Source organism: Enhydra lutris, unplaced genomic scaffold (assembly GCF_002288905.1).
Source record: "Enhydra lutris kenyoni isolate GAN:26980312 unplaced genomic scaffold, ASM228890v2 scaffoldscaffold7, whole genome shotgun sequence".
Classification (NCBI taxonomy): domain Eukaryota; kingdom Metazoa; phylum Chordata; class Mammalia; order Carnivora; family Mustelidae; genus Enhydra; species Enhydra lutris.
In genome coordinates, this window is record NW_019154091.1 from 3,024,766 (window position 1) to 3,049,664 (window position 24,899).

General features: G+C 38.3%; 1 protein-coding gene across 3 annotated transcripts in view; it reads left to right on the top strand.

Moving 5' to 3' along the window:
• Window positions 1-24,044, top strand: part of LOC111142162 (N-acetylglucosamine-1-phosphate transferase alpha and beta subunits) — an 87,569-nt gene extending 63,525 nt beyond the window's left edge. For 2 of the 3 annotated variants that reach the window (XM_022495156.1, XM_022495157.1), the window contains 3 exons: window positions 2,289-2,456; window positions 5,416-5,506; window positions 11,997-13,447. In XM_022495156.1, the coding sequence (XP_022350864.1) occupies window positions 2,289-2,456; window positions 5,416-5,506; window positions 11,997-12,074 (337 nt within the window). In that variant the 3' untranslated portion in view covers window positions 12,075-13,447. Of the gene's footprint in view, window positions 1-2,288; window positions 2,457-5,415; window positions 5,507-11,996; window positions 13,448-23,806 lie in introns of those variants that run through there. The other variant, XR_002640244.1, reaches the window with a different exon arrangement.
• The last annotated feature ends 855 nt before the right edge of the window (window positions 24,045-24,899 follow it).

The window sequence follows — 24,899 nt, forward strand, 5'->3', positions numbered from 1 at the left end:
CCCCCATTAACGAGGAGTCTGGACTAGGCAGAATCCAGGCTTTGCTTTTCCCTCAGGCCTGTTCCTCTCTGTTGCTCTCCTGCTTTTGTTGGCTTCATCTTCAGGCTGGAGATAGGGGAGCCACAGCAATTCTAGATGTCTCTGCAGATGGAGCTATGCTCTGAGACAAAGGGATTGCCCCTTTGTATGTAGGGTATGCTGTCTCCCCATTCATTCACTCATTCATTCTTTTTTTTTTTTTTTTTAGATTTGATTTGAGAGAGCAGAAAGAGTGCACGTTGTGGGGAGGGGTACACGGAGGGACAAGTATACTCCCCACTGAGCACGGACCCCCCCAACCCTATGAGGGGCTCCATCCCATGACCCTGAGATCATGACCTGAGCAGAAATCAAGAATCAGACATTTAACCAACTGAGTCATCCAGGCGCCCCAGACCCCCATTCTTACATCAGTCACTGTGAAAAGGATTCACATACACAGGAGCTGTCTCTGGGATGGAGTGGGCTTGCCTCCCATTGAGTCAGCTCATGGGGAGAGAAATACTGAGCAAAATGCAAACTCCTCTTAGAAGAAAGGGGATGATGTTTATTAGGCACCCAGCAGGGTCTAATTTAGTTGTTGTCCACACATACCCTTTGTCTCATGTATATACTTTCTTTAATTTCTCCCAACGTTACGAAAAATTTTGGAGATAAAGGAAAATGGAAAAAAATACTACAAATCCCATAAATATTTAACCCAGATTTTAAAATGTCAGCGTTTTATTATACTTACTTGATCTGTCTATATACACACACGCGTGCGCGCACACACACATACACACAAAACAGGTATTGTTTTTATTTTGTTGTTGCTGTTTGCTGAACCATTTGAAATTTAGTTTCAGGCATCCACACATTTTACTGGTAATTATTCTAGTACATATCTTCTAAAACAAATTCATTCTCCTTTATACTAAAGACAGTTAACACATAACTAACACACAATCTGTTAACACTAAATAATACCATCGAATAGATAATCCGTATTCATATTTCCCTAGTTGCATCCAGATGCCCTGTATAGCTATTTTTTTTTAAAATGCAGGATCTAGTTAAGGCTTGTGCATTGTATTTGGTTGATATCTCTTTAGTATCCTTTAATTTGAAACAGTCCCCAAGAGAGTAGATAGGATAATGAATTTTAACCCACCGCTCATCTTCAATAAGAAGTGATTGTTAGAAGTTGTTCTTCTTTCATCTACACACATCCAGTCCTTTACTACCACTTCCTGATTATTTGTATGTAAACCTCAGACATTGTTTCATTTTATCTCTAGATATTTAAAATATATTTTCTCTATAACAGCTCTTTCAAAATAACCACCATATCATTATTTTAACCTTAATATGATAGCCATCTGGTCAATATACATATTTCCCTAGTTGTCTTTTCTAAGCATTTATGTTTTTTATTGGTTTGAAGTGGTAGCAAGTAAATTCACTGCAGTTAAGTCTATCGGTTTTTCCTCAATCTCTTTTTAACCATACAATTTTGTATGTGTATATGAAGAAATCCCTATACTTTGGACTACTTTGATTGTATGTCATGTTCCCACTTTTTCTTATAAATTGGTAGTTGGATCTGAGGGCTTTATTAGATTTAAGTTTGGTGAGGGTTTTTTGTGTTTTTTTGGTCTGTTTTAAATTTTAGCACAGTATTTCAAAGGTGGTGTTATCCCTGCCTGCTGTTTTAATGGGCCCTCAGTTTAGTGACTTTGCCTTGAAGGGAACTTGAAACAGTAGGGAAGCATGACAGTAAGGTGCCAGAGCTCTAGTACCTTAGTTTGAGACATATTAAGAAAAGTCATCAAACTCCTAGAATCTATAGCTGTAAGGTACCATCTTTATCTTAATTATCTCTATCACTATTCTTAGTAATATAACCATAATAGAACTTGGTTTTAGGTGTTCACCAATTTCTTCTCTGGCTGCCAGCAAAATGCTCTAATCAGTAAACTGTATTTATTAAACACTTAATTGGGGACATGTTAAACAGAATCATTAATTTATTCCAACAACTAGAAGCACTTTCAAGATTATCTTCCCCTAGTTCTCTTTGTTTTACAGATGAGGAAAATCCAAAGAAAAATTTTATAGAACATTCTTCCCCCAGAGAATCGTATCAGCACATATAACAACTTGGAACATGAGTCCATTTAAAATATATTTGGAATCTACATTTCTTGTTTTATTTTGTCAGGATCATTCTCATGATAGCCAATAACCCTGAATCTCTATTTTTCTAGGAAGTTTGTTTGCCTGAATGACAACATAGACCATAATCATAAAGATGCCCAGACAGTGAAAGCTGTTCTCAGGGACTTCTATGAATCCATGTTCCCCATCCCATCCCAGTTTGAGCTGCCAAGGGAGTATCGAAACCGTTTCCTTCATATGCATGAGCTGCAGGAGTGGTAAGGTCTCATGCTCACGTGTGTGTGTGTGTGTGTGTGTGTGTGTGTGTGTGTGTGTGTGTTTATAAGTGATGAAATTCCTTTAATGTACTATTTGATCTATAATTACTTTGTAAAAATACACTTAAAAGATTTTATTGAGCTTACTGGCCAAGCACATCTGCTGAGTATCATTCATTGCCATCAGAATAGCTACCTTGTTTCTTGAGAATCTGCTATATGGCAGGAGAACATGGTAATAGAAGCTGCATGATTTGCTCAAGGTGAAGTAACTGATAAGTGGTAAATCCTGCCTGATTCCCAGCCTTCCATATGTTCCACTGTAATCCAAAGCTGCTTTACAATGTTTCCTTCATGTCTTATTTTACTACTGTTTACCCCATGCCAGGTGCTGGGAATACATAGATGAAAGGAGTATGGTACCAGGTTTTGAGGCCCTCAGTCCCTGCAGGGAGACAGGCTGCAGGCAGACCGTTGTGGTATCAAGTGCTCTGACAGGGTTCAGTGCTACTGGAGTATGAACGAGGGAGCAGCCAGTTCTCTTAGGGGAAGGCACCATTTGGACTTGGTTTTGAATTATGAAAAGGACTTTCCCAAGTAGAAAAGACATTCCTGGTAGAAGAAATGGCATGTACAAGGCACAGGAGTATAAAAGAGAGTGCCTGGAGAGCAAAAGGAGAGATTGTGAAGGGCTCTATCTGAATTGACTTTTTTCTTTAGAGAATGGGGTTTTCCAAGAGAAATTTTTTTCGATGTTTGTAGTGCTCAGACTTGGATGATCACAATCCAAATCCACATGATTTGGAAAGGTAACTGGTGAGGCAGTGTTATCTGGAAACTGGAAGCAGGGAGACAAGTATTAAGCATTTCAGGAGCTCTGAAACAGTGTGTGAACCAAGGACCAAGCTCAGGGAATAGAGAGGAAGCAGAAGACAGAATTGGGAGAGATTGTAGGGAGGAAATTAGCAACCTTGGCAGCTAGAACTCTTTGGTGTATTGGAGTTGGGTAAGTGAGCCCATTAGCATGTATATTGCTAATAGCTGTGTATTTTTATTTTGAGAAGGAGAATTTATTACTAATTTGTGGGTCTTCTAGGAATGGTTTCTCATTTTTACTTTCTTTTATTTAGCTCAGAGGAAAAAGATCTCTGGATGGTTTCAAGTGTTAACTCCCCAAATCCAGTTTGTGACTACATTTATCTTCAAGGGCCCAACTGAATAAGAAAGGAGTGGGCTTAAGAATAGTTTGAGAGGACTTTGATTTCTGTGTTACACAAATAAGATGAATCAGGTGTAATTCCCTAAACTGGGGGGCTTCATTTTCTTCATCCTGTTCAGCATCTGTGTCTTTTCTTACTGCTGGGCCTCCACTACCACCTTGCCTTCTAGAAACTTCACTTTTTCTCTTTCCTTTCATGACATTGTGGTTGAGTCCCCTGTCACCTTTCTCTGGTTTCCCAATAGGCTTTCTTCCTGTTCTCCTTCCTTGGGTATAACACTTTCTACACTGTACAGCAGTCTGTTTGGTGCATTTGCCCCTCCTGATTGACTATAAGCTCTCTTCATGGGCAGAGATGGTGTCTTACTCTTCTCTGAGTGCACAGTTCCTTTCTAGCACATAGTACATGCTCAGTGGATGAATGGCTGAGGGAACCTCCAGCTATTATCAGGTTCTCTGGTTGCTGGGACAGCTTAGCTGTATTAGAGCTTCTGGCTTCTTAGCTCTTTAAATTACATATCGATTCTGAATGACACCACAGACATTAGAACTAACTGCACTAGTTGTGATCCTGTTATGAGACATAGGAAATTCAGGAGGAAATTGGAGGTACTATTATCAATATGGGACTTGAAGTAGAGACATCTACACAAGATAAGCTGTAAAAGAGAATCTGGAACTCAGCACAGAGGCCTGCATTGATGGCTATTAGAATATCTTCTAAGCCTTATGTTAAGCATATGTTTAGTCTTCATAATAAATTATTACTTCCACAGTACAGATGAGGAAACTGCTCTACTGCTTCTAACCCCGATATCCTATCTTCAAGTCCAGTTGATTCTACTCTTAGATTATCTCTTCTGTTGCTTGTTTTCTTTCTCTCACTTGTCTTCATTATGTTTTCATACTCAGACTAACACAACTGGCTGCCTGGTCACCTCTGGCCACCTGACATGCATCCTTCGGATGGCCACCATTTTTATTCCATTTGTCACACATACACCCACACCTGCCATTTCATATACTTTCCCACTAGAGTACTATGTCCAAACCCTATTGCATATTTTTCCAGAATACCTGCAGTTTATGCCCACCTGCCTTGCCATGGCTTTAGCTCTCTTCCTGATGTCCCTAGGCCAGACTTCACTCATTTCTACAGGACTCAGCCTGCTCCTCTATGATGCTCACTGCCTTACTCCGTTAAATGCTTTCATTTAAGGTCCCCCAAACCACTGCAAGGCTTAAATGAAATACTACCGAATCTGAGGTGCTTTCCTCATTTCTCTGTTTTTCCACAAGACTTTGCTTTTGATAGTACATTTTTTGTTCCATCTTGTGTGATGGCTAGTCGTCTGCATGTCAGTGACTCCCCACGCTTACAAACAGTTTAGAGCAAGAACTTCTGGTTTATCTGTCTGTATCCACAGAAAGTGTTGATTAAGTGACTGTGAAGAAATGGATAGGAATGAAAGTGTACTTTTGTTTAAATGCTAAAAGTAATTTTCTTTTGAAGTCCTATCCTCTGCCTGGGTAACTTTTATAATTCAAATATAATATTTACTATGATGTCATGAAAAATCTGATCTAATGTGGAAATATACATTGTATTGACATTTTCAAATTGCCTCCAGACAATGTTTTTGTGTTTCACAACTTTAGGCTAAACTAGTATATAATTAATTCTGATATAGTGGTACTATGCACAGAACTACATATTTGCTTTCTTCTTTCTCTGAACAGGAGAACATATCGAGACAAATTGAAGTTTTGGACTCACTGTGTGCTGGCAACATTGATTATGTTTACTATATTCTCATTTTTTGCTGAACAGGTAAGTCTTACATATTTTATGTGGGGATCAAACATTTATTATGTATGTATGTATGTATGTATTTAAATATTTTTATTTATTTATTTGACACAGAGAGAGATCACAAGTAGGCAGGCAGAGAGAGAAGGGGAAACAGGCTCCCTGCTGAACAGAGAGCCTGATGCAGGGCTTGATCCCAGGACCCTGAGATCATGACCTGAGCTGAAGGCAGAGGCTTAACCCATTGAGCCACCCAGGTGCCCCCAAACATTATTTTTTAGTATAAGAATATCTGATTCTTTAAAAAGTGATATGAATTCACAGGAAAATTTTAATTTTTTCTTTTAGCTTCTAACTCAGATATTAATATGTCAAACAGATTTCATAATATTCAGGCAACAAACATAATAGCCTTTTATTCATTAATCTTCTAGATGCACTTTCAGTATTCTTTTTACCTGGAACTCAGTAGATTAACTTGTAGACATCAAGGTAAAACTGAAAACCTCTATTTCTAACCAAAAGACCCACCTAGAATCCTCATTTGATACTGATTTTATATGGTTTTTCAATTTTTCTTTTCTTACAACCTTTCTAAAAGTGACTGCAGTGACTTATCTTCAGACCTCCTACTCTTCTGTGGACAGTACCCATTTGTGCTCACATTTCTCCCAGTTACATTTCCTTTGAATTGCTGGAATTTCTCTCCTTGCAGGCACATATACACAGCCTTCTTCAAGTGAAGTCCCAGAAGTAGAAGGGAGGTTAGTGAGGCAAAAAGAAAGGGACCATAGAATCCTTACTTGGTGTAGGCATGAAATGGTCTGAAGAGAAAGGGAATGGTGTCTGGGCTGACCTGACTTACCTGGGGCAAGCAAACCTCACCTCAGCCTCCACCTGAGGTGACTGCTGAGTGGAGCCTTTCTAGCTGTCAATTATGGGAAACTTGCACTGAGTTTACTTAAACTGGGAAGGAGAAGGAGGCTGAAGTATTGAGAACGTTAGAAATAAACAGTGCCTGGGCTTCTTGCCATAAATGGAAGGAAATAAAAACATGGGAGATTGGGCAGGTAAGCAGGACTGCAGTTTAAATCTTCATCCACTTCCTAGCAAATATCAGTTCTGTTCTTATTGCCATTATTCCGGGCTAGTAAAACCCTCCCTGCTCTAGAACAGAGGTCACTGAGGAATTAGAGGAGTCAGCAGTGTGCCTGCCTGCAATGAGGAGAAAAGATAGGTTGGCTAAAAGGAGCAGCTGACAGCAGTGGGAAGGAATAGGAGTGCCAGTCTTTCATCTGTGTTACTTATACCCATAGAGAAAAGGGAACCAGAGAGGCAAGGAGGGAGAAAGAGGGGAAGAACAAATCCTCTTTTCTCTCTGTCCCGTTGTTCTCAAAAGTCTCAGTGACAAAGAGTAAATCCTGAAAGCAGCTCGGGACAAGAGGTCTGTAACCTACAATGGTAGAAAATATTAGATTGGCAGCAGACCTATCCACAGAGACCTGGCAGGCCAGAAAGGACTGGCATGATATATTCAGGCACTAAATAAGAAAAATATGCAGCCAAGCATACTATATCCAGCTAGGCTATCATTGAAAATAGGAGAGGTAAAAAGCTTCCAGGACAAACAGAAGCTAAAAGAATTTGCAAACACCAAACCAGCCCTACAGGAAATATTGAAATGGGTCCTCTAAGCAAAGAGAGCCTAAAAGTAACAGACCAGAAAGGATCAGAGACAATATACAGTAACAGTCACCTTACAGGCAATACAGTGGCACTAAATTCATATCTTTAAGTAGTTACTCTGAATGTAAATGGGCTAAATGCCCCAATTAAAAGACACAGGGTATCAGGATGGATAAAAAAACAAGACCCATCGATATGCTATCTACAAGAAACTCATTTTAGAACCAAAGACACCTCCAGATTTAAAATGAGGGGGTGGAAAACAATTTACCATGCTAATGGACATCAAAAGAAAGCTGGGGTGGCAAGCCTTATATCAGCCAAAGACTATAATAAGAGATGAGGAAGGACACTATATCATACTTAAAGGGTCTGTCCAACAAGAAGATCTAACAGATTTAAATATCTATACCCCTAACATGGGAGTAGCCAGTTATAAAAATCAATTAACAACAAAATCAAAATCAAAGAAACACATCAACAATAATACAATAATAGTAGAACACTTTAACACCCACCCCCTCACTGAAATGGATGGACTATCTAAGCAAAAGATTAACAAGGAAATAAAGGCTTTAAATGATATACTGGATCAGATAGACATCACAGATATATTGACAACATTCCATCCCAAAGCAACAGAATACACCTTCTTTTCTAGTGCACATGGAACATTCTCCAGAAGAGATCCCATCCTGGCTTACAAATTAGGTCTCAATCAGTATCAAAAGATTGGGATCATTCCCTGCATATTTTCAGACCACAGTGCTTTGAAACTAGAATTCAACCACAAGAGGGAAGTTGGAAAGAACTGAAACACATGGAGGCTAAAGAGCATCCTAATAAAGAATGAATGGGTCAACAGGAAATTAAAGAAGAATTTAAAAAATGCATGGAAACAAATGAAAATGAAAACACAACTGTTCAAAATCTTTGGGATACAGCAAAGGCGGTCCTGAGAGAAAGTATATAGCCATAAAAGCCTTTCTCAAGAAACAAGAAAGGTCTCAAAAACACAACCTAACCCTACACCTAAAAGAGCTGGAAAAGAGCAAAGAAACCCTGAACCCAGCAGGAGAAGAGAAATAATAAAGACCAGAGAAGAAATCAATGAAATAGAAACCAAAAGAACAGTAGAACAGATCAATGAAACTAGGAGCTGGTTCTTTGAAATAATAAGATCGATAAACCCTGGCCAGACTTAACCAAGAAGAAAAGGGAAAGGACCCAAATTAATAAAATCATGAATGAAAGAGGAGAGATCACAACCAACACCAAAGAAACACAGACAATTATAAGAACATATTATGAGCAACTATACATCAGCAAATTTGACAATCTGGAATAAATGGATACATTCCTGGAGACACATAAACTACCAAAACTGAACCAGGAAGAAACAGAAAACCTGAACAGATCCATAATCAGTAAGGAGACTGAAGCAGTCATCAGAAATCTCCCAACAAAGAGCCCAGGGCCAGATGGCTTCCCACAGGAATTCTACCAAACTTTTAAAGAAGTATTAACACCTATTCTCCTGAAACTGTTCCAAAAAATAGAAGTGGAAGGAAAACTTCCAAACTCATTTTATGAGGCCAGCATTACCTTGATCCCAAAATCAAAGACCCCATCAAAAAGGTGAATTACAGACCAATATCCCTGAACATGGATGCAAAAATTCTTAGCAAAATACTAGCCAGTAGGATCCAACAGTACATTAAAAGGATTATTCACCACAACCATGTGGGATTTATTCCTGGGTTGCAAGGTTGGTTCAACATCCAATCAATGCGATATAAGACATTAATAAAAGAAAGAACAGGAACCATATGATACCCTCAATAGATGCTGAAAAAGCATTTGACAAAGTACAGCAACCTTCCCTGATCAAAACTCTTCACAGTTGGGGCGCCTGGGTGGCTCAGTGGGTTAAAGCCTCTGCCTTCGGCTCGGGTCATGATCTCAGGGTCCTGGGATCGAGCCCCACATCGGGCTCTCTGCTCGGCGGAGAGCCTGCTTCTCCCTCTCTCTCAGCCTGCCTCTCTGCCTGCTTGTGATCTCTGTCTGTCAGATAAATAAATAAAATCTTAAAAAAAAAAAAAACAAAAAAACTCTTCACAGTGTAGGGATAGATGGTACATATCTCAATATCATCAAAGCCATCTATGAAAACCCACAGTGAATATCATTCTCAATGTTGAAAAACGGAAAGCTTTTCCTCTGAGGGCAGGAACACAGCAGGGCTGTCCACTTCCACCACTGCTATTCGACATAGTACTAGAAGTCCTAGCCTCAGCAGTCAGACAACAAAAAGAAATAAAAGGCTTCCAAATCAGCAAAAATTCATTAAACTCTTACTGTGCAGATGATATACTTTATGTGGAAAACCCAAAAGACTCCACTCCAAAACTGCTAGAACTCATACAGGAATTCAGTAAAGTGTCAGGATATAAAATTTACACAAATCAGTTGCATTTCTATACACAACAAGACAGAAGGAAGAGAAGTTAAGGAGTCGATCCCATTTACAATTGCACCCAAAACCATAAGATACCTAGGAATAAACCTAACCAAAGAGGCAAAGAATCTATACTCAAAAATTGAAGAAGACAGAAATAAATGGGAAAACATTCCATGTTCATGGATTGGAAGAACAAATATTGTAAAAATATTTATGCTGCATAGAGCAATCTACACGTTTAATGCAGTCCCTATCAAAATACTGTCAACTTGATTCAAAGAAATGGAACAAATAATCCTAAAATTTATATGGAATCAGAAAAGACCCCGAATAGCCCGAGAATGTTGAAAAAGAAAACCAAAGTGGGTGGCATCACGATTGCAGACTTCAAGCTGTAATACAAAGCTGTAATTATCCAGACAGTATGGTACTGGCATAAAAACAGACACATAGATAAATGGAACAGAATAGAGAGCCCAGAAATGGACCCTCAACTCTATGGTCAACTAATCTTTGACAAAGCAGGAAAGAATTTCCAGTGGAAAAAAGACAGTCTCTTCAATAAATGGTGTTGAAAAAATTGGACAGCCACATGCAGAAGAATGAAAGTGGACCATTTCTTACACCACACACAAAAATAGATCTCAAATGGATGAAAGACCTCAATGTGAGACAGGAATCCATCAAAATCCTTGAGAAGAACACAGGCAGCAACCTCTTAGACCTCAGCTGCAGCAACTTCTTCCTAGAAACACAGCCAAAGGCAAGGGAAGGAAGGGCAAAAATGAACTATTGAGACTTCATCCTGATCAAAAGCTTTTGCACAGCAAAGGAAACAGTCAACAAAACCAAAAGACAGCCAGCATAATGGGAGAAGGTATTAGCAAATGACATACCAGATAAAGAGCTAGTATCTAAAATCTATTAACTTATCAAACTCGGGGCGCCTGGGTGGCTCAGTAGGTTAAACCTCTGCCTTCGGCTCAGGTCATGATCTCAGGGTCCTGGGATCGAGCCCCGCATCGGGCTTTGCTCAGCGGGGAACCTGCTTCCCCCACCCTGCTCTGTGCCTGCCTCTCTGTCTGCTTGTGATCTCTCTCTGTCAAATAAATAAATAAAATCTTAAAAAAAAAAACTTATAAAACTCAACACCCAAAGAACAAATAATCAAATCAAAAAATGGGCAGAAGACATCAACAGACATTTCTGCAAAGAAGACATCCAAATGGCCAGTAGACACATGAAAAAGTGCTCCACATCACTTGGCATCAGGGAAATACAAATCAAAACCACAATGAGATATCACCTCACACCAGTCAGAATGGCTAAAATTAACCAGTCAGGAAACGGCAGGTTTTTGGTGAGGATGCAGATAAAGGGGAACCCGCCTACATTACTGGTGGGAATGCCAGCTGGTGCAGCCACCCTGGAAAATATACCAGTATGGAGTTTCCTCAAAAAGTTGAAAATAGAGCTACCCTATGACCCAGCAATTACGCTACTGGGTATTTACCCTGAAGATACAAATGTAGTGATCTGAAGGGGCATGTGTACTTGAATGTTTATAGCAGCAATGTCCACAATAACAAGACTATGGAAAGAGCCTAGATGTTCATTAATAGATGAATCAATAAAGAAGTGGTATATATCTACAATGGAATACTATGCAGCCATCAAAACCCCTGAAATCTTGCCATTTGCAACGATGACGTGGATAGAACTAGAGGGTGTTAGGCTAAGCGAAATAAGACAGAGAAAGACAATTATGATCTCTCTGATATGAGAAATTTGAGGGGCAGGGTGGGGGTCATGGGGGGAAGGGAGGGAAAAAGTGAAACAAGATGGGACCGGGAAGGAAGACAAACCATAAGAGAGACTCTTAATCTCAGGAAACAAATTGAGGGTTGCTGGGGGCAGGAGAGGGGGGGAGGGATAGAGTCACTGGATTAAGGACATTGGGGAGGGTATGTGCTACAGTGAGTGCTGTGAATTGTGTAAAACTGATGATTCACAGACCTGTACCCCTGAAACAATTATTACATTATATGTTAATAAAAAGTAAATATGTTTGGTAATCACTGTGTAAAAATATGTAGTTAAAAGGTCTTTATGGGCCAAAATAATTTTAGTCCTTGTGTGTTTAAATATTTTGTGGGCATATATTTAGGCATATTGACCCTATAATGAAAGTATTGGTTGGTTTTATTTTGGGGAGGAATGATGGAGATTTGTTTGCTCTATTTTTTGTTTTTTGTTTTTTTTTAAATGTAGAAGATTGTGGAAATGATAAAGGTCATAGGACTCTAAGTTTAAAGTTTGTCAGCATGGAGAATTAAAATTTATTTTCTGTCTTTGATATTCTAGTTAATTGCACTTAAGCGGAAGATATTTCCCAGGAGGAGGATACAGAAAGAAGCTAGTCCTGATCGAATCGGGGTATAGAAGATCTTCGTTTGAAAATCATCTACCTCAGCATTCACTGAGCATTTTGAAACTCGGCATCCTAGAGATGTCTTCGTGATGTGATGCTTACCTAGCCTGGGGTAAGCCTGGCTTGAAGAAGGAAAAGCATCCAGTGCAATACTTGTTTTGTGGCATGAATGTAGCCTACTGACCAGGAATTGTTTAACCAAGACATGGAAAACTTGTGTGTTGAGCAGCTCTGACCTGGTTTTACTTTTAAAGCATTTGCTCATGGACCCATCATTCTTTTTATGAAAAATCTGACAAGATAAAGCTGCCAAGTTCCCATAGCAACTATTTCCAACTAACTTTCACATGAGACGCCTAGGCCAGCTTGGGAACCATTGCTAAGCCATCCCAGTCTTTGCATTCTAAAGCCTTTTGCTGCAGTTTTACATTTTTGTTTTTTTTGTTTTTGTTTTTTCCATTTCCTATTTTTAAAGTAAGTAGCTACTAAGTTAACTAGTTAACCCTTACTTCTGAAAATAATGAATTGGGATATCTAAACATGTTTTTATCTATGTTATTTAAATAATACAACAATATCACCTTCTATTGGCAATACCTAAATTATGGATTCTATTATAGAACATTTAAGACCGTAAGTGGTCAGATTACTGAATGAGATCAATGACTGACAGCTGAAGTACTTTGTGCTTGTTTACTTCAGCCCCTAAGAATGTGATTTCATGCAGAGGCCTAATTACAAAGGGCTAGAGTTAAGTAGCAAAGCTACCTTCCAGATGTAATTATGTTTCGGAAATGTACATATTCAAACAGAAGTGCCTCATTTTAGAAATGAGTAGTGCTGATGGTACTGGCACATTACAGTGGTGTTTTTTTAAATGCTCAGTATATTCTAGTAGCTAGCTCTTTCAGCTGGTTTCGTATAATGCAGAGGTCAGCAAACTTTCTGTAAAAAGTCACATAGTAAATATTTGCAGGCCACAGGTGTCTCTGTTGCATATTCTTTATTTAGTTTTAGTGTTTTGTTTTTTTTTTTAACTTTTAAAAATGTCAAAAAACCATGTTTAGCTTGCAGCTGTACAAAAACAGGCCACCAGCTGGATTTGGCCCACAGGCCATTGTTTGCTGACCACTGGGATAGAGAATTCGTATTTTTATGTATGAGTAAGCCCTGATGTTCAGCTTTTATTTATATCATCATATAGTGGATTTCTGGAGATTAGATTCCATAAGTCCATTTTGAACTCTAACAGGTATTTTAAGATCATGATCTCGAACAGTATTCTTTTAACACATATTTTGTAAAAAGAACTTGTGATGTAAATAGTGTGTTTGTGCTATGTTATGTATTTCAAAATGTGAAGTCTCATAAAAACTTAAATTTTGTCTGATGCTTTGATTTTTAAACTTTTGAGGAATGAGTTTATTGTTATCCAGATTCTGCAGTCACTTGAGGGCTTGTACAGTATATCAGCATCTGTGCTGAACACAACTGAACATAAATTGAAAGTAATGTAAGGAGAGAGTAGTACTATAACATACTGGGGAGTGTCATGTTATAGGAGACATAAATTCTAAATGGGATTTATCCTGTGGTAAAAGTTGAGGAGGTATCTGGGTATCATTCTAAATGTGAAGAATTTATTATAGGAAAATTATAGAGAAATTAATATTTGGGTGTGTTTGTTGGGCATTTCTGTGGTTAGATCTAATTTAGAGCTTAATAGGTTAATAGGATAGAAAATAGAATCATAGAATATTCGTAGAATCATTCATCTAAATGACTCTGTAGTGATTCTGTAGAATCATTGGAACAGAAGAATCTCAGAAGTTGAAGAGTAGTCAGATGGTTTCAAAATTTTAAAGCCTCAGAACCATTAAATGAAATTCTGTAAAAGGCCAATATGTAATATAGAAGAAGGAAAAGCTCCTTGTCCTGCTTGACCCCAGGTGATGCCTCCAGACTCCCAGGCCTGACAGGTAGAGTTTCAAAATAACTTCCTGGACAACACCCTGCATTCTGCCATCAAAGACACAAGGGCAAGGAAGATGATATGATTTTTCTAAGATTTCACAGCCAGTTAGAGGCAGAGGTAGGTTGGAGCCCTGATTAGGTCTCTTCTCCCATCCCTGCCAGGCTGTGCTGCCTCTTCATGACATACAGGCATGAGTGGGTGAAGAGCATACTTGTTGCAGTCAGACTTCTGGAGTTTGAGTCCAAGACCGGGACATTGTTTGACTTTCTCCTAAAATGTGGGAGGCAGTAACTGGTGTCTACTGATAGGCATACGGTGATGATTAAAGGAAATGATGTATGTAATACATCTAGCACAGTGTCTGGGAAGTTACTCCTGCCTGGTAATGTCAGTAGTGATGAAAGTTTGTGGGTAAAGGATTGCTGTCCAGAACACGGGTGAGGTTTTTAGTGTAGTCATTAGGATGAAATTATTACTTTGCACTTAGCTAAGAAAGTTACACATATTCTCATTTTTTAAAAAAAAGTGTTTTTTTTGCCTACTTCCTTGAAGTATTTTTAAAATTATTTCTACATATACAAAAAAGTATGCAGTCTAATGAATAACAGCTCAAGGATTTAAAAGGAAAGTGTAATTATAACTGAGATCAAATTACTTAAGGAAGAAATAGCATCAATCCCACAAAAATTCCTCCAGAGTGTAGAAAACAAAGAAACACACTATCTAATTCATCCATTGAGGTGAACACACCAAAGGTTGGCACAGTTACAATTAGAGAGGGAAACCACAGGCCTTCTGTCTCAAGAATCCCATATGAAAACCAACAAGCCAGATTCTTATATCCTTCAAAGGAACAACTCCTTTTTGATCAAACTACATCTACTGCAGGAATGCAAGGTGGATCCAACCTTTGAAAATCAATGCAGTTTATTCAGCAGGACTGAAAAGAGAAACTGCATGATATTCTCAAGGAGCCTTTCTTCAAAAAAGATTATAAAAAATTTAAAAGTAGAGTCTAGCACAGTGACTCATCTGCTCAGCTGTTGTCAAGATTTGGCACATCTTTTGCTCTATTCTTTATTTCTCTTTGTTGATATATTTTAAAGTAAATCCCAATTTCATGGAGACAGGAGTACAAAGTTTCAGTTGTTAAGGGGAGGTGAACGGGCTTCTTGTCAATCTAACTGCTCCTTCTTCCACTTGCCCTACATCTTAGTGAACACATTTTGTGTGCTAACTTACGCTCATAATCCCATTTCATTCTCACCGACATTCCCATTTTACCACTGGGGCCTAACTAGTTTAAGTGGCTCACCCAAGGTCTATAACTATTAACTGGCAATGCCAGCTTTTGACCCAAATGTCTCCAGAATTAACTCTTAGCCACTAAGATAAACTCAGAATGCAAGGGACAAAAAGAAAAGGGTGGAGGAGGCAGATACATTGCACGACTGTTGCTCAACACAGCCCATGCCTGCCTCCGTATGTCAGCTTTTCTCCTCACAGTGGCGTTGTGGCAGCTTCTGACTCACATCTCTCAGAGACGCAGGGAGCTGGTGGAGATGAGTTAATGTGATTTGTGCCCACTTTTATAGCCAGGGAGATGGAGACTTTTACCAAAAGAAGGAGGGAAGGAGAGGAGTATGGGCCTGACAAAAACACAAGCTTCACGTAATAAAGTTTGGGTTAATGTGGAAGACCAAGTTCTTGGATTAAATACTTAAATTGAAGGGAAGCTGCCATACTTGAAAAAAAAAAATTAGAAAAATCAAATTTGTTCATTAGGATACCGTGAACCTTATAAATTTTTCATTATTGAAAAGGTTCAAAGAAATGTTTGCAAAGCATCAGTACGGTACCTGGCACATAATAAATGCTCCATAAATGGTTCACAATTATGGTTATAATAGTTCACAATTAGTCCCAAGTTGTCTCTCTGATCCTCCTTATGCTTTCCTCCCCTGCCAGTCTCACCCATGGCCACACACTGTGGCCACACTGCATATTCCAAAAACAGTTTTATCCCTCTGTATCCTCGCAGATGCTATTCTTATTGGTTGACCTGACTTTTCCTTGCTTATCTATCCATTAAACTCACTGATACCTCAAGGTGTGAGTCCATCATTAGTTCATTTACTAGAAAGTTTTCTAAGAGACTATCACCTTAGTTCTTTAAAACAATAAGCAAAGAAGGAATGTGGTATTTAGGCCTTCAAATGACCTTGACAAGATTCTACACCACTGGTTACTAAAGAAAATGAGAGGACATTTTGTCAGGAATCCAGGTAACAGAGTAAATGAGCAAATACAGAGGAGTATTAATGTCTTCTAAGAATTAGCACTGAGTTACTCAAGCATTATTTATAATAGCCAAGATATGGAAACCTAACTGTTGATGGATGGATACAGATGATGTGGTATATATATATTTTCCAAGTTTTTATTTAATTCAAGTTAACATACAGTGTCATGTTGTTTTCAGGAATAGAATTTAGTAATTTATCACTTAAATGTAACACCCAGTGCTCATCACAAGTGCCCTCCTTCATGCCTATACATTTAGCACATCCTCCCACCCACTTCCCCTTCAGCAACCCTCAGTTTGTTCTCTGTAGTTAAAAGCAACTCTTAGGTTTGCCTTCCTCTCTGTTTTCATCTTATTTTTCCTTCCCTTCCACTATGTTCATCTCTTTTGTTTCTTAAATTCCACACCTTATTTTTCCTTCCCTTCCACTATGTTCATCTCTTTTGTTTCTTAAATTCCACACGAGAGAAATCCTATGGTATTTGTCTTTCTCTGACTTACTTTGCTTAGCATAATACACTCTAGTTCCATCCATGTTGTTGCAGATGGCAAGATTTCATTCTTTTTTGATGGCTAAACAACATTTCATTGTATATGTATACACACACACACATACACACACACACACACACACACACACACACACACACCTTTATCCATTCATCAGTCAGTGGACACTTGGGCTCTTTCCAGAGTTTGGCTATTGTTGATAATGCTGTTACCAACATCAGGGTGCATGTATTCCTTTGAATCTGTGTTTTTGTATCCTTTGAGTAAAAACTTAATAGTGCAATTGCTGGGTCATAGGGTAGTTCTATTTTTAACTTTTTGAGGAACCTCCATACTGTTTTGATGATGTGGTACATTTACACAATGGAATACTACTCAGCCATAAAAAGAAGGAGATCTTGCCATGGATGGACCTTACGAGTATGAGGCTAAATGATAAAAGTCAGAGAAAGATAAATATCATATGATGTTACTTGCATTTTGAATGTGGAAAAAAAGCTCTCATAGGTACAGAGAACAGACTGGTGATTATCAGAGGGGAAGTGGGTTGGGTATGTGAAAGGGTGAATTGAATCAATTATATGGTGACAGTAACTAGACTTATTGTGTTGATCACTTTGTAGTATATGTAAATATTAAATTGTTATACATCTAATATATACCAATATTATAATGTATACTAATATAACATACATTATATATTATATACATTAATATTATATATTATTAATTACATTATATGTAATTATTACTATAATGCATTATAATAATATTACTAATATTATATACCAATATACCAATACTATATAACTTTATCTGAGACTTTAAGCAATCAAAGTGTAATCAAATTCAATAAAACCCTGAGGCCTTTGTTTGCTAAAACTTGGATACAAGTAATAAAACATATGATTAAAAATAGGAAAAAAACTGGGACACAGTAGCTGAGTCAGTTAAGTATCTGACTCTTGATTTTGGCTAAGGTCATGATCGCAGGGTCATGAGATCGATCCCTGCATTGGGATCCATGCTGGGCATAGAGGCTGCTTAAGACTCTTCTCTTCCTCTCCCTCTGGCACACATGCCCCCTCCCCCACCGGCTCTCACTCTTAAGAAAAGGAAAGAATTGCAGAGCTGGTAGCAAATTAAGTCAAGTACAAAGTGAAAAAAAATATTTTCAAATTATCCAGTGGAAAAATCCATTCATGCACAGAAAAAATGAAATAATACCCCAAATTTAACTATTATATCTTGGTAGTGAGATTATGAGTGAACTTCATTTCCTTCATTAATTATTTATCTTCTACAAATTGTTTTACAATGAATATTTATTACCTTAACTAAGATAACAATTTAACAATACATTTTTTAAGATTTTTTTTTTTTTTTTTTTTTTTTTTTTAATTTATTTGACAGAGAGATCACAAGCAGGCAGAGAGGCAGGCAGAGAGAGAGGAGGAAGCAGGCTCCCCTAGGAGAGAAATCCTATGGTATTTGTCTTTCTCTGACTTACTTTGCTTAGCATAATACACTCTAGTTCCATCCATGTTGTTGCAGATGGCAAGATTTCATTCTTTTTTGATGGCTAAACAACATTTCATTGTATATGTATACACACACACACATACACACACACACACACACACACACACACACACACACCTTTATCCATTCATCAGTCAGTGGACACTTGGGCTCTTTCCAGAGTTTGGCTATTGTTGATAATGCTGTTACCAACATCAGGGTGCATGTATTCCTTTGAATCTGTGTTTTTGTATCCTTTGAGTAAAAACTTAATAGTGCAATTGCTGGGTCATAGGGTAGTTCTATTTTTAACTTTTTGAGGAACCTCCATACTGTTTTGATGATGTGGTACATTTACACAATGGAATACTACTCAGCCATAAAAAGAAGGAGATCTTGCCATGGATGGACCTTACGAGTATGAGGCTAAATGATAAAAGTCAGAGAAAGATAAATATCATATGATGTTACTTGCATTTTGAATGTGGAAAAAAAGCTCTCATAGGTACAGAGAACAGACTGGTGATTATCAGAGGGGAAGTGGGTTGGGTATGTGAAAGGGTGAATTGAATCAATTATATGGTGACAGTAACTAGACTTATTGTGTTGATCACTTTGTAGTATATGTAAATATTAAATTGTTATACATCTAATATATACCAATATTATAATGTATACTAATATAACATACATTATATATTATATACATTAATATTATATATTATTAATTACATTATATGTAATTATTACTATAATGCATTATAATAATATTACTAATATTATATACCAATATACCAATACTATATAACTTTATCTGAGACTTTAAGCAATCAAAGTGTAATCAAATTCAATAAAACCCTGAGGCCTTTGTTTGCTAAAACTTGGATACAAGTAATAAAACATATGATTAAAAATAGGAAAAAAACTGGGACACAGTAGCTGAGTCAGTTAAGTATCTGACTCTTGATTTTGGCTAAGGTCATGATCGCAGGGTCATGAGATCGATCCCTGCATTGGGATCCATGCTGGGCATAGAGGCTGCTTAAGACTCTTCTCTTCCTCTCCCTCTGGCACACATGCCCCCTCCCCCACCGGCTCTCACTCTTAAGAAAAGGAAAGAATTGCAGAGCTGGTAGCAAATTAAGTCAAGTACAAAGTGAAAAAAAATATTTTCAAATTATCCAGTGGAAAAATCCATTCATGCACAGAAAAAATGAAATAATACCCCAAATTTAACTATTATATCTTGGTAGTGAGATTATGAGTGAACTTCATTTCCTTCATTAATTATTTATCTTCTACAAATTGTTTTACAATGAATATTTATTACCTTAACTAAGATAACAATTTAACAATACATTTTTTAAGATTTTTTTTTTTTTTTTTTTTTTTTTTTAATTTATTTGACAGAGAGATCACAAGCAGGCAGAGAGAGAGGAGGAAGCAGGCAGAGAGAGAGGAGGAAGCAGGCTCCCCTAGAGAGCAGAGAGCCCGATGCGGGGCTCGATCCCAGGACTCTGAGATCACGACCCGAGCCGAAGGCAGCGGCTCAACCCACTGAGCCACCCAGGCGCCCCTTAAATAAAATTATAATGACCCATGTTAAATTTTTAGTGGAAAGAATGCTTTTTATTAGCTAACCAAGGGAAAGCTAATTTTGAAAATCCATAAGATGTCCTTGGTTCCATTTTAAGAGACTTCATGTGATGAAACAGTCATTTCAATTCTTGTTTTTATTTAGTTGGATAAGGATTAAAACTTGAAACTTACGAATAAAGATGAGTTTTCATTTGGAGCTAGAAAAGCCAAAAGATAACATAATCTAATCTTGATTACTCATGGGGCAGATCCATCATTCATATCTTCTGTTTCTTATTTCCTTTCTAGTTTTCATATTTTTAAGTTAACTAACATTTGAGAAAATAAGGCATTGGTGTTAGTATGTCACCAGATGGAGATGTTGAGCTGTTCTTGTTAATGTAGCAAATGAAGTTAGTGGTTCCAAATTTTAGTCAGTATGAGCACGACATGGAGAATTATTTAAAATGCAGATTCCCAGTCCTTACCCACAGAGTTAATTTGGTAGGTCTACCATGGGGCCTAGGAAGCTGCACTTTAACACCTCTTTCCCCTCCCCCCAACCCACATTTCCCCACTTCATCTTCCGTTAGTGATCCTGACACATGCTGGCCCATAAACCACACTTTGAGAAACTCTTGTATTTGAAGCCATGTATATATGAAAACACTTAGAGAAAGAATACAAATTGAGAACTAAGTAAAACAAGTCCTGGAGAACACCAACATCTGAGGGTCCATTGAAGAAGGAAGAGTTAACAAAGATACTAAGAAACTGCCAGAATAAGAGGATATCAAGAGAATCTGTAGGTACAGAAGCCAACGGAAGACAGAATGAAGGAGGGGGAAAAATGGTTAACAGTTTGACTTGCTGAAAGTCAAATGAGATTAGGACCAGAGAACATGCATTTTATTTAGCAATATGGAGGTCACTGGTCACTTTAGAGTGAGTACAATTTTAAAGTAGAAAGGACCAAAGGTGGTTTAGTGTGGTTTACAGGGTATTTGGAAGGAAAGGAATTTGAGGCAACAAGCTTAGATAATTCTTTCCAGAATTTTGATGGCTAAGAGGAAGACATAGGGGAGTAATTGTTTGGAATTAAGGCCCAGGAAAATTTAAAGTTGTGAGATATTAGAATATTTGTAAATGTTAATGGGAGGGATAGAGCAGAGAAAGGGAGAGAAAGAATGAATAATGTAAGATTCTTAGAAGACAAGAGGACTCAGATCCAGGTAGGCTGTAGCTTTGATGGCAGAAGTTTTGGGGGTTTCAGTGTGAACTACTCCCTCAGGGGGAAAAAAAAAAAGAATGGGATTGTTAAATACTAAGTGTGAAGGGAAAGTGTTAGTGTTTGAGGCTGGGTAGAGTAGAAAGGGTTGGGGACAATGAGTTGCCACAGAGGAACTGGGAGAATTTAGGGCAAAGCTGAGGGCCCAACTGAGGCTGGAACTCAAAATAAAAGTGCCACAAATTTGTTCCTTTGGATGATTTTCTTCAGAGGCACCAGAGTGAGGGTAGGTAGCACAGAGGAAGATAGTTGAGTGCAGAAATAACATTTCGCCAGACAAATGCAGTGAAAGTACAGGTTGTTATTTGCATGACACTGACTGAAATAATGGAATTTGAATCAAAGACAAGAGGGCGGCTCATGGAGAAAGGAAAAGTTAAAACGGTAATGGACTGAAAGTCTGGAGAAGATTGGCATGTATTTATAGTGTGAACAGATGAGACTGAGCTGGAAAGGTGGGACATAGTGGTTTGAGAGTAGGGTATCTGACAGGGGAATTATGAGGGTGGAGCAGCTTCAGGTGTGGCCATAAGAGTGAGGGGACTTTAAATGGAGTGCAGGGGCAGGTCATTTTAGATGAGGACCTTAAGAAACTGAGAGGTCAAAAGATGAGGGCAAGAGTTGGGGTGAGAAGGCTGTGCCAAATGCCACTGTGTTCAGTAAGTGAACAGGGGGAGACCAAGAAGGAGATGTTAAGGATGCTTGGGACAACTCTCTAGAAAATTAACTTTCTAGGGACGCCTGGGTGGCTCAGTTGGTTAAGCCGCTGCATTCGGCTCTGGTCGTGGTCCCAGGGTCCTGGGATCGAGTCCCGCATCGGGCTCCTTGTCCAGCAGGGAGCCTGCTTTCTCTCTCTGCCTCTGCCTGCGACTCTGCCTGCTTGTGCTCTCTCTCTGACAATAAATAAATAAAAAATCTTTAAAAAAAAAATTAACTTTCTAAGTTATACTTTTTTTTTTCCTGCGATTGCAAAAATATCAACTAAGTTATGTATAATCTTGTCCCTTTCAAACTTTTTTTTTTTTCCCTTTTCCTTTCAAAACTTCTAACAAAGCTCCTTTGCTTTGGTGACTGGAATTATAAGGTGGATACAACAGGAGCATGAGAAAGTTATGTTGTTTACAAAAGAGAGTAATAGAGTAACCCAAAAGGGAAGATCCAGGGCAACAGGAAAAAGGAAAAATAGGGAAGAGGTATTTTGGAGAAGCAAGCAAGAGAGGTAGTGGGAGAGAACTGGCAGCTGCCATGAGGCTATTTATTTATCTATTTATTTATTTGACAGACAGAGATCACATGTAGTCAGAGAGACAGGCAGAGAGAGAGGAGAAAGCAGGCTTCCCGCCAAGCAGAGAGCCCGATGGGGGACCCGATCCCAGGACCCTGGGATCATGACCTGACCCGAAGGCAGAGGCTTTAACCCACTGAACCACCCAGGCGCCCAGCCATAAGGCTCTTTTTTTTTTTTTTTTTTTTTTTTTTTAGAGAGAGAGAGAGAGCGAGCACAGGCAGACAGAGTGGCAGGCAGAGGCAGAGGGAGAAGCAGGCTCCCCACAGAACAAGGAGCCCGATGCGGGACTCGATCCCAGGACGCTGGGATCATGACCTGAGCCGAAGGCAGCGGCCCAACCAACTGAGCCACCCAGGCGTCCAGCCATAAGGCTCTTTTAAGGGCACTTTAAAGGAAAGAGCTCCCTGGTTAAAAAGGATGTCTACAAAGTTCTGTTTGATGTGCAGTGTGTCACCTCACTAAACTTAATAAAATCACATAATTTGCCTATTACAGACAGAACTGAATGGGACAACATGTGAGAGACTGGCCTCAAAACTGTGAGAGCAGGGACCACCACAGAGTCCTTCTAAACCAGTCTATGCAAGCAGTCTTCTTTTTGATTGAATAGCTGTGGACTTCTTAGATCTTTTTTGAGAAATACATCCTTAAAGACTCAAAGATGCCTTGTGACATTTTATATCTTCTGAATAACTCTCATTTTTAAAAAAACATATTTTCCATCCCTAAATCTGCACTTGTTAATAAAATATGAATTCTAATTTTTATTAATAAAATTTTAAATTTCTATATTATTTAATATGTCTGCCACTGGTAGCATTCATGTTTGATATTCAGGAAATGGTATACCAGTGATTCAACAAATAACCATCATGATATTAGTAATGTTGATAACTTATGTTTACTGAGTATTTTCTATATGCTATTGAGTGCCTACTAAGAGTTTTTATGCCTTATTTCACTTTTTAAAATCCAAATTTCTAAGAGATAAATACCATTACACCCCTTACATTAGTGAAGAAAGAAACAGAGGCTTAGAAAGGTGAAGTAATTTGCCCAAGGTCTCACAGTTTATAAGTGGCAGAGCCTAATTTAATTTTGTTCTAAATTTTCATTTCATGTTTTAAACCATTTTTATGAGTTTCTCCTTGAATAACATTGTACCTGCTGTTAGGTGTCTACACGTGACTGAGTTTCTAGGTGATAAAATGTGAGCAGAAATAATGTGTGTCACTTAAACCTCTTACCTATGCTCCTTCATATTCTTTTCCCATCTAGCTGGCTGGGACAGAGACCACTTCTTTGGCAACTTTGGAACCCGTAAGTTGAAGATGGCAGAGTTTCCATCAGCCTGGGTCCTTAAATGACTGCACACTGAAAGTTCACTGAGGACCTATTTAGTTTCCCAGTACTGTTAGAAAAGAAACAAAATCTTTTTTTTTTTTTTTGAGTCATTATACATGCTTGGTTTTATTTGTTGCAGTAATAGTCTACCCTAGCTAATGCAAAGAGGGTAAGAAAAATTTCAACTATACTTCTATATCATTCACAACTGTATTTGTTTGCATTTCACATAGTGACTTAACCAAGTATAATTGCCCACACTATAGCAGAGATACAGAGAGATGCAAAATATAAAAGAGGTTTGTGATAACTTATTTGCAGAGATGGCTACAATAATTTCCCTGTCTCTGTATGTACATACCTATGCTGTTCCGCCCATCAAGAAGTAGAATTTGGGGTGCCTGAGTGGCTCAGTCTGTTAAGCACCTGCCTTTGGTCAGGTCATGATCCTGGGATCCTGGGATCAAGTCCCACATCGGGCTCCCTGCTTCTTCCTCTGTCCCTCCCCCTGCTCGTGCTTTCTCTCTCTTTCTCAAATAAATTTTAAAAATCTTAAAAAAAAAAAAGATTGAATTTATTTCTTCACTCTCCGAAGCAGGGCTTGGCTATTTGAATAACTTTGGCACATAGGACAAATGCAGAGGTTTGAAAATGGTCATTCTTTGGGGTTTGCTTCCTTCTGGCTTCATTTGGAACCCAGAAACCATGATGTGGATGGGTTTGAAGTAGCTTCCTGGAGAACACACTTTGAGGAAAACTGAAACACCCTGACCAACAGCCTACATGCCCCAAATAGTATAACATAAAATAAAACTGGATATGCACCATGGGGTACACATGAAATATAAAAGGATGTAGGAAGTCTAAAAGTAAACACATGAGAAAAGTTATCCTAGATAAACACTAAACAAAAGAAACACATGGAAGTTTTATTAATATAAAAAAATAGAATTTAAGACAAAAAGCATTATTAAAGTAACTACCTAATGATTAGAGTTTCAACTGACCAAAAGTTGAATAAATTCTA